This window comes from Ochotona curzoniae, unplaced genomic scaffold, assembly GCF_017591425.1.
Source record: "Ochotona curzoniae isolate NIBS_2020 unplaced genomic scaffold, NIBS_Ocur_1.0 scaffold_1852, whole genome shotgun sequence".
In the NCBI taxonomy this organism is placed as follows: domain Eukaryota; kingdom Metazoa; phylum Chordata; class Mammalia; order Lagomorpha; family Ochotonidae; genus Ochotona; species Ochotona curzoniae.
This window is the reverse complement of record NW_024467087.1, coordinates 31,635,010-31,647,798: the sequence shown is the minus strand read 5'-3', so window position 1 is coordinate 31,647,798 and position 12,789 is coordinate 31,635,010. Positions and strand designations below refer to the sequence as shown.

Sequence of the window (12,789 nt, the reverse complement as noted above, 5' to 3'; positions counted from 1 at the left end):
CTCTCTCTCTCTCACACACACACACACACACACACAAGCACACACACACACATCCCGGCTCAAGCCCCTCTCCGGTGTGCCTTCCTTCAAGATGACAAGGCGCTGGCGAAAAGGCTGCTGGAATCAGCTGGTAGGTACAGTAGTAACCCGAACCCCACCCACCCGTTGCCTGTACTTGCTCAGGTTTCTCCGGTCACTCCTGCCAGGGGAGAAAACATGTAACGCGCCTCTAGAGAGGAGGGGCTGGGGGAGCTGCGAGTGGCGGGGGCGGCGGAAGGTGAGCCCTGGAAGGTTGCCCAGTGTCCCTTCTGCCGCGGCCCCTTCTGGGTGCTCCCTGGAGGTGTCAGCCCCAGCCCTGTTAGCCCCCACTCCACTACCCCCCCGCGCCCCGCCTTTGCGAAACGCTTGCTTTTTTTTTTTTTTTTCCTCTGCGGCGGCGGAAATGACAGTGTGGTGCTGCCGTGGTGTCATGGTGCTGCCCCTGGACTGAGGGAAAGAAAACTCTTTTAAGTTCAGCCGGGGAGAGCCGACCGCGAGAACGTCGCGGCCGCCGGGCTATTTGTTCCCTACGGGCCTTGCGGGCTGGTGGATTCCTGGCTGCTGCGCGGTGGCGGCGGCGGCGGCGGAGCGGCAGCTGCGGCGGGCGGCGGCCTAGAGTGGCGGTGGCGGCCCGGGAGCTCGCGCCGGAGCCCAAGCCAGCTCGTTGAGGAGGCAGGCGAGCGCCCGGCGGTCCCTGGCGCGCGGAGGAGATGGCTGGCACCTGGGAACGCTATGGGTAAAACGCGCCCCCTCCCCGCCGCGGCCCTAAGGGTCGGGTGTCCTCGCCCACCCGCTCGCTCAGTTCTCGGCCCCGGCTGCGGCCGCTCTGCACATGCCGCCGGGCCCGGCGCTGGCGTCGGGCTCCAGGGTTCGGGAAAGGTTTAGAGAGAGGGAGCCGCGAGGCAAGAGGCGGTGGCGGCAGCCCCGGTCCGGCTCTGGCGCCCCGATCACGTAGTTGGGATCTCGGGCTTGCTGTTGCTGGCTACCCCTACCTCTCCTGGGACTGAGTTTGTACTCCTGGGTGCGGGGCGGAACGCGGCCCGAGGCCTCCCGAGGAGCTGAGCCGGGCCCAGGGCCACTGGCGAGCGAGCCCTTGTCCCCGGGTGCCTGGGCGCGAGGCTGGGAAAGGGCACCGCCGCCTTCCCACGCTTCGGTGACCCGCAGCCTCGTGGGCCCCGGGAGGCGCCCGTGTCCCGTGGGGCTGGCACAGCAAGCGGGGCGATGCCGCCGCGGATATTCTGCTGGCGGGAAGGCCAGGCGAAACTTAATCCCTTTTCTGCCGCGGGAAAGAGCCTTCGGGCTCTGTTTTGGTGGTGGCTTATTTCTGGCCTAGCTGTGAAAGCAGCTGTGTGTGTGTGTGTGGGGGGGGGGTTGCGGGGGGGGGGGACTTACATATCTCCGCAGGACAGACTACAACTGAATCAGGGAGACTGGGGTTTTTTTTCATTGCTCGCTCATAAGTATTAACTAAATGATGGTGGGGTTGATTTACAGAAACGTTGCTGGTTTAGGTTACTTCACACTTGGTGTGTGGCACATTATTTTTTCGGAGGCGTTTCTTTGAGAGCAGATCTGGATCGCAGGGAGCACAGGCGTTCTGCACTTTCCCTCTTTTTATCCATACACCCCTACCACCTTCAGGGTCGCCCAACTTCTTCTTGTGACAAAAGCACCTACATTCCCCCCCCCCCCCCGGCAGAATTCCAACACTGCCCCCTCCCCTCCCCCCCACACGCTATCCCAGCAGCCCTTCAGCCTGTGCTCACCCTTTTGCCCATTCATCTGCGCATTCCCAGGCACACCGCTTTTTGCTTTTTCAACCAATTAATTTACCCTTTTGAGGATTCAGAATGTGGGGGCCAGTGGATGGCAATGACTGGATGGCTCTAAGGAGGATCGCTTTTAAGAGAATACAGTATATTGGAAATTGTATAACAGACAAGTACTGTGTGTGTTGCTTAGTCCAATCTCAAGTTGGGGTTGTGAGGGCTGCCTGCAACCCCGTGTTTCCTCCCAGTCACCCAGTCTGCTCTCCGGCAATGGTCCAAATAGAAGGGATCCCTGATCAGGCAGATCCTTCTCCTAGTTTTCTTCTGTTTGGGGGCACTTTCACTCTGCCACCCCGAAGATCATCCCCCATGCCACACGTCTTCCTTTCCACCTCCTCACTACTCATCACTGCCCCAAAGGCCTAACAGTTGCTCTTTTTTTCTTTTTTATTTGTTCCTGCCCAATGAGTTAATATGCTGCAGATACGTAATGTGAATTAGATTTCTCCTAATTGCTCCTCATGAGCTGATGTTTGCGAAGTCTAGGAAAGCTGAAGATTGGAGAGTTTGTCACACATCTGATGTGGCACTGGCCATATGACCTTAGCACTTCCCCATGACCTTTCTTTCATAGTTGGTGCATTTCTGTAAAAGGCGTGATATTGTGTGTTGGGCATTGTGAGTCTTGCCTTGGTCCTTTGAAGATGAAAGAGTTCTATAAACCCTCAGCATTATACTTCTCAAAGAAAGCACTTCATTTACCTTTTATTGGGTTAGTGGATTGGGTACAAGTAGGATTGCTAGTTTATGGGAAACCTTAGTTTGCCATCATTAACCCTTTGGAAGCCAAGTCCATTGGTGTACTTACACCCTAAATCTGTTTTCCCTAAATGTGTACAACTGAATGAAAACATACATACAATTTGGCACACAGATAGTCATAATAATTTTAAGTCAAGGTTTAAATTATATCTAATGTACTCTAACCTAACAATCTGAGTCAGTCCTATTTAAAAACATAACCTCACCCATTTTTGGCCTACAAGGGGAGGCAGTTAGTTAATTTCTAATGAAAACTGGCACAAATATTTTAGACATGGCTATATAAGCATCATTAGCAGCTAACAGCAGTGAGTCAACAATATTTATTAAGCAGCTATATTGTGCATAGTCCTTTACTGACTGGCTGAGACCCCAGTCTTGGCACAATATTTTGGCCTCCTCCTTGTTCTAGGCCTCACTTCATACTTGCAGCCCCAGAATTAGTACTGGGAGGGCCTGTATAGAGTAGAGATAGGGGCTCATGACTGAAAGGGCTACTTAACTCCTGGAATTCTCATCCAGCCTGTTATACCTCGCAAGGCCACCCCCAGGGAGTATTGCTGCAAATCAAAGTGACTCGGTTCCTTCTTGAACGTATCTGAACAGTGCAAATTGATTTAGATGAAATTGGTTTAGTTAATCCCTCCTCTAAGCACAGGGCAACTTGCTCCAACTTGCTGATCCTAAAGTATTGCCAGTGGAGTCTCATAATTGTATCCAGATACTGCTCTTGGTAGTGAGCTTGTCCCCTCCCTCATCCCTTCTCCCATAAAATCTGCTGACATTACAGTAGTTGGGAAGGAAACTACAGGAATATGTCTTTATCACTCAGCAAGCCTCGTTGGCTTAGGAGGAAGTTGGAGGAAATGCCATTTTTTTGTATTTATTATTATCATTATTGTTATTTTTCATGATACAGTTTTGTAAGTATAGGAGTTCCTCCCAAGAATATTATTTTTTCAGCCTTACCCTTGGAACTCAATCTCTCTTTTTCAACAGGTACATAGAGCCGTAATAAGGGTGAAGACATAGCCAAGGCACAGTATGTTCTAGTGTCTGTTGTGGTGGTTCCATATCAGTAGCTTCCTAGTGTTAGGTCCGGGACATGGCTGCTGTTTGAGGGGGTGCTCCACTTCCAATCAGCATTGAATTTCTGTCCTCCCATGGTGGAGGGCTGGGGAGATGAGGCTCTGTGTTTATGAAACATCTCCTTACTTAAGTTGACTTCTAGCATTGCATCATCAAAATATGAAATGTTACACGTTCATTCTGGCATTCTGGATATTCAAAAGTTTAGCTGAGCTTGAAACCATTTACTTTTTCATGAATAAAATTTTGGAAACAAGGAATGTCTTAATTAGTGTGCTAATGTCTATATTTCAGGTTTCTCAAACAAAAAACATTGTGTGCATCACTGAGCAAAGTACAGAAGAGACCAGGAAAGTGTTTCTCAACCAGTGTGTTGGTTTACCCTAGCAGGTGAAAAGACCGGATGAGTGGTTTTGTGATGACAAATCTCAACTCCAATCATCCCCCTGTGCAGACTGCTAGTTCCTTTTAAAAAGAAAAATTTCCTCTCCTCCAAGGATCAAAATATTTCTCTTTCCATTTTCATGGATTAAACTCCGCGAAGAGTTTTCTGTTTGCTTTGTCCAGTTGTTTCTCTCCTATCTTCCCCTTCCTTCTGATCATAGGGAGATATATTCTTTCAGATAGTCAAATTCCCAGCACCTGAAATTTCCCTTTAGAAATCCTGTAAGCTACTGAGATGGTATAAGATGTTTAAAGTATAGGAGGATGAATTTTGAGTATTGTGTCAACATCTCATTCCTTTATCCACATGGGGTTCACCTGATTACATTCTAGGATGTTGGCTCAGCCTCAGAGGGTTAGCAAGCTATCATTTATAAGAATTATCTTATTTGGGTTCTTACCTCCCTGTAGAGCTCTGACTGCCTGAGATTGGGCTTTGTCTCAACATCTTCCCTGCAGATCAGACTCCTCTGGTTGATGAATAGTGTCCTCTGGTCTCTGGATCAACCTCTTACAGAGACCAGACAATTTGATAACAAACCCATTATATAATCTAAACCTCCTTGAAACACAAATGCACAGTATTTGCCGTTTACCTGGACAGGAGCATAATGTATGAGTATGGCATACAGGGCTAATTCGTGACAGAAAAATGTCTGAATATGTGGAGCTGAGACACAGAAAAATGATTTACAGTCAGAATCCAGGATCACTTTGTCTATAGCCCTTTGTTCAGTGTTGCTAGGATCCACATGATTCCCAGGGGAGTAGACGCTTGATTTCAAATAGGCCTCTGTTCTCTGTTCCTTGTTTCTGACCTGAACTTGGGATTTTCTCAGTCCACTACTCAATAGAATGTCATACATACATACACACACACACACACACACACACACACACACACACACTACAATCCATTTTATTCTGTAGAAGTAGACATAACTGCCTATCCAGGTATATCACAGGACATTTACAAAATTATTAATAATTCACTGAGTAACAAAGGTTGGAAGAAGCAGCCCTGGAATAGATTGAAAGCTGTACCAGTAGCAGTAGGTAAATTAAGTTTGTTCTTAATTTGTTCCCAGACTGAAACTGCCAGTATAATCTGCATTAAGATAAAAGCGTTATGAGTTGTACCTAGGATCCCTGTCAGCTCTCATGTGTTACCTTGGAAAATCCGTTTCTTGGTTACTTAGATTAATTTTTTACATTTGATGCAGACTTTTAGTTCTGCTATGCTGATCATTCATTTTTGTGCTTGTGATAACTCTCATGTATAAAATACACAACTGGTGGATTTAGGAGCTCATGAGTAAAAAGAAAATATCATTAAATCCACACACTGTAAAATATTAAGTAGGCTTTAATAACCTATGAAAGGAACTGGCTCTAGTGCTCTCTACCATTTGGTAATCAGCCTCCAGCCCTAAGCTCTCTTGTGGCTTCCTGATGAAATCTTGAGAGAAAAGAAGAGAGGCAGTTCTTCCCTTGGGGGGATGCCAGTTTTAGGGGTGATCTATGATTGTAAGATAATGTATCACAATCAGATCCATGGTCCTCCAGAGATGTTGTGAGAGTGTGATTGGCCTCCACTCTGCCAACCATGTGTTTGGGAAGGATTTTCAAAGGTTTTGACTTTTCTTAATAACTTGTTTTGAATTTATCTCTTGCAAATATATGATGAAAAGTTACTTTTAAAGATTTATTTTTATTTGAGTGGCAGATTTAACAGAGAGAGGAGAGATACAGAATGTCTTCCAGCTCCTGATTCACTCACCAAATGACTATAATGGTGCTGAGCTAATCTGAGGCTGGGAGCCAGAATGGCCTCCCATGTGGGTGCAGGGTCCCAAGTGTTTGGGCCATCCTCCACTGCTTTCCTAGGCTATAAACAGGGAGATGCGTTGGAATTAGAGCATCTGGGACACAAACCTGCACCCCTATAGGATGCTGGTGCCACAGGGTAGATGATTAGCCTGCTCACCACCATACCGGCTTCTGCAAGTTAAGAATTTTATTTTGTTTTTATCCTTGTAAGAGCCTAATAGATGAGGAAGCTGTAGCCCAAAGTATTTGAATCCTATGATCACTCTGCATGCTCACTTTAGATTCAGGACTATAACCAGGCTGTATTATGAGGATAAGATAAACTAATGGCTTTGAAACACTGAAAAGTCTAAAATGCTATACACAGATGAGGTGGCTGTTGTGATTGTGATTATTGAGCACCTAGCCTGTTACTTTTCTGTGTTTCTGTGCATTGTTTCCCCTGTGTTCCCAAATGATTTGAACTTCAATGCATGCTTTGTTTTCCTTTTTAAAAGACTTATTTATTTAGAAGGAAGAGTAATAGAGCAAAAGGGAGTGACAGAGAGCTTCTATTCACTGGTTTATCCCCCAAATGGTCCTAATGACCAGGACTAGGCCAGGCTGAAGCCAGGTTCTTTCACATGGATGCAGGGCTCCAAGCACTTGGGCCATCTTCTACTGTTTTCCAAGGTACATTAGCAGGGAGCTGGATCAGAAGTGGAGCAGCCAAGACTTGAACCGCAACTTATATGGGATACCGGTGTCACAGTGGCAGCCCAGCTTGCTATGCTATAACACTAGTCACAATAGGTGTTTTCTTAATCCTAATGGATATCTTAACTTTTTTCATTCATAAATGACTGCTCATTAGTTTTTGACTCCCATGGGATTCTCCCTTCCCTATTTTTAGTCATACGTGGGAATACTCATCACATCTTACTTACATATAACAGATAAAATAATACACTGTACTTCTGTACTTCAGTGCCTTAGACTATGAAAGTTATGTACTTCGTTTTTTCCATTTGCTTATTACTAGATATCTATCCTTTGTAAGTCTTTTTAATCACACTGAAAAAAAACATAAGATTTATGATTTAAGGTGATAGCTTACAATAATCCAAGATATCTTTTCTGTTTGGTTACGGTTGGAAGGGGCTCTAAAATAATAGGATGCCAGGAGAGGAAAGTATTTTAAGGAGTGTACCTGATGATTCTAGTCCAACTTGAATGACATTTTATAGTTGGGAAATGTTAGACTAAGCCAGGATTCATTTGATCACCCCACCCTCCAAGGCAGGGAGATAGGTTCTAGTATTTTTAAGGAAGAATTCTTGTGATGTTAATTTTTGCAATAACAAGATATCTTAAATCTGCTTATTTTATATAGACTTGTAAAAAAATTACACAGCAACTCAGTTCAACTCCCAGTCTCCCATCTTGAGACTAGGCTTGATTTCACACTCAGGGATTTTCTGTGAAGAGGAGGAGATGGTGAGTCCTTAGAGGGGTAGTCATAGCCCAGAGCCATGCTCTGCTGACCTAGAAGATGAAAACGAGATGGAATATTAACTGTTGAAATAAATGGGCATTTAATTATGCTCAAATAACATCTGAAGTGATAGAATGCTGCCAAGTGTAGATCATGGCTTATCTCGTGATCAAAGTTAACCAAATGCTGGACTTGGAAGACGATGCTAAAATCAGCCGTTCATTTTATAAATGTTAGAATGCATTCTTTTTATCTTAATTATGTTTATTGAAATTCCTCTTTTGTAGTCCTACTCAGCCACACAAGCTTTTGATATGTTCCTGTAGTTTACTCTCATGGACTTCCTTTTTTAGGGGGTTTCAGCCTGAAGGGGGATTAGTATAAAGCTATTTTAAAAATTGGGCAAGAGCAAATGCATAAACATACATATTTGACTATGTGACAGTCATGTAAAGATTTGAAAGGAAAATAAAGGTTTGGATGCTCGCGTTTTTTTGTTTGTTTTTGTTTTTGTTTTTTTCTTAATAGGGCAACTAATTCTGTCCTCTTATGTCAGACTATGTCTTTCTAGTAGGAACTTCATTACTTGTCATTGGGTCTCCCCTATCAGGTTCTCATCCTGTCTTTAACTTTAGCACATCCCTAAATCTGCATAGGTTAGGCCCACAAGCTTTTTGAAGTTGCAACATTCTGCCATCATTTTATTTTTGTCACCTTATTTTCTCCTGTTGAAAGTATTCTGTGATAATAGGAGTAAAATGTTTTCAGAAATCATTTAAATATTTTTGAATTGAATCAAAATTGGGAGCTGAGATTTTTCTGATAGGTACTGATCAGAGACGCCATTCCAGGGTATTGTAAAATGTAGACATGGTGTCACTGACCTAGAAAAACAATGAAGACAAGCAAGAAATCCAACAAAATTGATACTTATTACATAATTACACAATTGGCTGTATGATATACTGGCTGTTTATACTCTTGAGTCTGACAGACCTGAGCTTGAATCTTTTTTAAAAAAATAAGAGGTAATTTACTCTAATAGTCACTGTTTAGCACTATACAGCTCAGTTTTATAGTATCTTCAGAAAGTTTTATAACCATCACCACTACTTAACTCCAGAATGTTTCATTGTACCAAAAAGAAACTAGCTCTTAGCAGTCACTCCCTTTCCCTTCCCTTTCCTGGCCCATAACAACCACTAATCTAACTTTCTGTTCCATTGGGTTGCTTATTCTAGGCATTCCATAGAAAGGGAATCATATAATATATTGTCTTTTGTGGCAGGCTTCTTTCACTTGGCCTGATGTTTTCAAGGGTCTGCCATATTGTAGCATGAGTCAGTATTTTGCTCTTCTTTACAGCCAAATAATATTCCATATGGATATACTGTGTTTTGATTATGGAGTCAGCAGTTGGTGGGCATTTGGAATGGAAGCTGGCAGCAGGAGTAGGAGTTGGAACTTAGATCTTCTGATATGAGGATATCCTAACTGGTACCTTAGTTGATAGTCTAAATGACTGTCCCTGTCATTTTCCAAAAAGATTTGTTTACTTTATTTAAAACTTGGAGTTGCAGAGCGAGAGGGAGATACAGCAATCTTACACCCATTGGTTCACTCCTAAGATGGCCGCAATGGCCAGCACTGGGCCAAGTCAAAGCCAGGAGTTCCACCTGGGTCTCCCATATGGGTGGCAAAGGCCCAAACACTAGGGCCATCTTTTGCCGCTTTTTTTCAAATCGTTAATAGGAATTTGTGTCGGAAGTAGAGCAACCAGGACACAAACTAGTGCTTTATGGGATGTCAGTATTACAGGCTTTACCTGCTGTTCTACAACATCAGCTCCTCTGTGTCCATTTTAAAATGGGCTATATTTTTACTATCAACTTGTAACAGTTCTATATATTTCTATCCATTTATATATTTGCATTTCTAGGCATTTCTAGATGTATGGTTTGCAATTAATTGCTCTTCTTTTGTGGGTTGTCCTCTCACTTTGTTGATGCTGTTTAGAGCACTAAAGATTTAAATTTTTATGAAATACTATTCACTACCCAACTGGTCGCAACAGCCAGAACTGATCCAATCTAAAGCCAGGATCCAGAGTCTCCTCTGCATCTCCCACATGGGTGCAGGGCCCCAAGGCTTTGAGCCATCCTCCACTGCCCGCCAAGGCCACAAGCAGGGAGCTGGAAGGAAAGTGGAGCAATCGAGACATGAACCGGTACCCATATGGGATCCTGATTCATGCAAGGCAAGAACTTCAGCCACTAGGCTACTGTGCCAGGCCTGTACTATTTTTTTTTTAAAGATTTATTTATTTATTGGAAAGCCAGATATACACAGAAGAGGAGAGACAGAGAGGAAGATCTTCTGTCCGATGATTCACTCCCCAAGTGAGCGCAATGACCAATGCTATGCCGATCCAAAGCCAGGGTCCAGGAACTTCTTCCAGGTATCCCACATGGGTACATGGTCCCAAAGCTTTGGGCCATCCTCGATTGTTTTCTCAGGTCACAAGCAGGGAGCTGGATGGGAAGTGGAGCTGCCGGGACTAGAACTGGCGCCCATATGGGATCCCGGGGCATTCAAGGTGAGGACTTTAGCTGCTAAGCCACGCCGCCGGGCCCTGTACTACTTATTTATTTTTTAAAGATTTATTTATTTCACTTGAAAGTCATAATTACACACAGAGAGATCTTCAGTATGCTGGCTCACTCCTCAAATATCTGCTACAGCCAGAGCTGGGCTATCTGAAAGCTGGGAGCCAGGAGCTGCTTCCAAAGAAGCTTTTTCGAGATCTCCCACATGGGTTCAGGTGCCCAAGGACTTGGGGTATAATCCATTAGCAGGTAGATGGATTGGAAATGGAGCAGCCAGGACATGAACTGGCATCCATATGTGATACCAGTGCTGCAGGTTGAGGATTAGCCTCCTATGCCACTGTTTCAGCCCATAAAGTATTATTTATATTTTCTTTGTGTATTTGAAATCGTATAAGAAACTGCTCTCTAGTCTGAGTCCACAGAGATTTACATACATCTGTTCTTCCAAGAACTTTATAGTTTCAGCCCTTAAATTTTGTTATCTATTTGTTTTGGTTAAATGTTACATGTGGTATAAAGTAAGGCTTCATCTTTATTTTTTTTGCATGTGTATATCCATTATTTGTTGAAAATATATATGTTTTTACATTGAACAATGTCGATCTTTGCTGAAAATTAGTCAGGCATAAGTATATAGGTTTATTTGGGGAGTTTTATTCTAAGTAGCTTTACTAGTTGCACACTTTGGGCATTACATTTTTTGTAGTGCTAATACCTGTGTTTTAGAGAGTTGAGAAAATTAAATGAGATAATACATTGAAAGAGAAATTGAAGTGTAGTTGAAAGAATGACAAATCATTGGGAGTAACCAGAACAAAGAGGTCTCAATAATTAAGAGATAATGAAGTTGTTTTTAAGGTATTTGAAGAAATATATTCATACATGTACACATATATACATATGTAATATATGTATATATATATATATATATATATATATACAGTATACTCCCTATACTATACATATATTACATATATTACTGTATGGTAATAAGATAGAAAAACATAGAAGCAGTACAGAAAAGGTACTTATGATAGTCAACAAAAGACAACAACACTCATAATATTCTCTGTAGAGCTGAAGTCAGTTAAGATAGAGTATTTTAGAGCACTGATACTTGACTGTTTTGTCAAGATTCCTCTTGAGAATCTTTTTAAAGCCATGGGACATTCTCCTCTTTCCCCATAAAAATGCATATATGACACACATCCAACATTCTCAAAGCAGTTATAGAATGTTCAGAAATCCCTGGTTTAAAATCCTACTTTGACCTCATGGAAGGCAATCTTGACCTATAGCTTGCTTTCCCCCAGCTTATCTCATAGTAAATAAAGTTCAAGTGCTGTATTGACTTGGGAACAAATGAAGCTTTTCCTTTGCAGAAAAGAATTTATATAGCACCCTCCTAAGACTTCAAGAGCTGTGCTCCTCTAATAGTTTTTATATAGGTTTTAACATGTACGCATACCTTTCAGCAATGCTCTCCACCAACTCAGGCAGCTTCCAACACAGACATTGAAGAATGCAGACATGTGGTTCTAGAAGAGATAGTGAGAGAAGTACAGTGTGAGGTGGAGATGGGCCTGGAGGAAACAGATATGATTCTGGAAAGGAGTTGGAATGAGGTAGACTGATTTGAGGAATTCAGATGCAAAGAGGGACAAAAATAGAAGTGGAAGCATGCTGTTCAGGAAACTTCTTGTAAACGGTCAAGATAAACTTCAGTGAAGGTGGTTAGATGTTTGAAATGAAAGTGTAGGAGAAAGAGAACAGGCGTTGGCATTAGCTTGGCCTCTGCTCATGGCTGTAATAATGGTATTTTTCTCACTGGCTTCTTGAAAGACTTTAATGAAATACTGTATGTTAAGTGCTTAACATAGTACTTGATATAAAGCAGGTACTCAGTAAATACCAAAGCCCACTTTGTTACTTTTACTTTAAAGAAAACTTCATTAGCAATGGTTGAATACCATGGAAAGTACTGTGTAGTGAACAAAAATATGAAATCGTTTCTGTTCTTAAGGGATAGGCAGTGTTAACTAGAGATAGAGACGTATAAATAAACTAAGATGGAATTTTCTGGAAGTCATCAGTGATTACAATTACAAACATGTAAGTTTTTACACTTGTATGATGATACCTGTAAAAGAACAGGAAATCAGAGCAATAGGCTGTGTGTGTGTGTGTGTGTGTGTGTGTGTGTGTGTGTGAGTAGGGAGCATAACAAGTTCCTTTGTTGCCACACTGAATTCAACTGTTTGAGGGATATTAGGTGGCACAGTCCAAAGCAGTAATTCATACCTTAAATGGAAATCCTTCATTTCTAAAGTCTTTTCCAATTGTAATATACTAAGATATATTTACATTTTGTTTCTTTTACTTTTTCATCTGTAGATAAATGCTGATAGATGTTATAAAGTATGACTTACTGGTCAAAAAAATTCCAACACTTGTAAACTGTAAAATGAAAATAGCACACATGTTATTTTTTGAAAAGTGTCTGTACAAGCACTTGAAACTACTAAACTAACTGAGACTGACTGCATTAGTGTCAAATTCTTCAGTTTTTTTTTTTCAAATTCGTCAATTTTATGGCTCAGTTTGCTATAGGTTCCCATTAAAGAAGTAAGTTAGTTCATTGTACTTAAAAAGTTTGATTTAGCAATAGCTTTTATGTGTGTATCTATTGTACTTATGCATAGAGTCTGATTGC

At 42.4% G+C, this 12,789-nt stretch overlaps 1 protein-coding gene across 2 annotated transcripts in view; it reads left to right on the top strand.

Annotated features, from left to right (window-relative positions):
- Positions 1-453: 453 nt before the first annotated feature.
- The window catches only part of MID2 (midline 2), a 96,970-nt gene continuing 84,634 nt past the window's right edge, over positions 454-12,789 (top strand). Inside the window, exon 1 of one of the 2 annotated variants that reach the window (XM_041000116.1) lies at positions 454-775. In XM_041000116.1, the coding sequence (XP_040856050.1) occupies positions 772-775 (4 nt within the window). In that variant the 5' untranslated portion in view covers positions 454-771. The remainder of the gene's footprint in view (positions 776-12,789) is intronic. The other variant, XM_041000117.1, reaches the window with a different exon arrangement.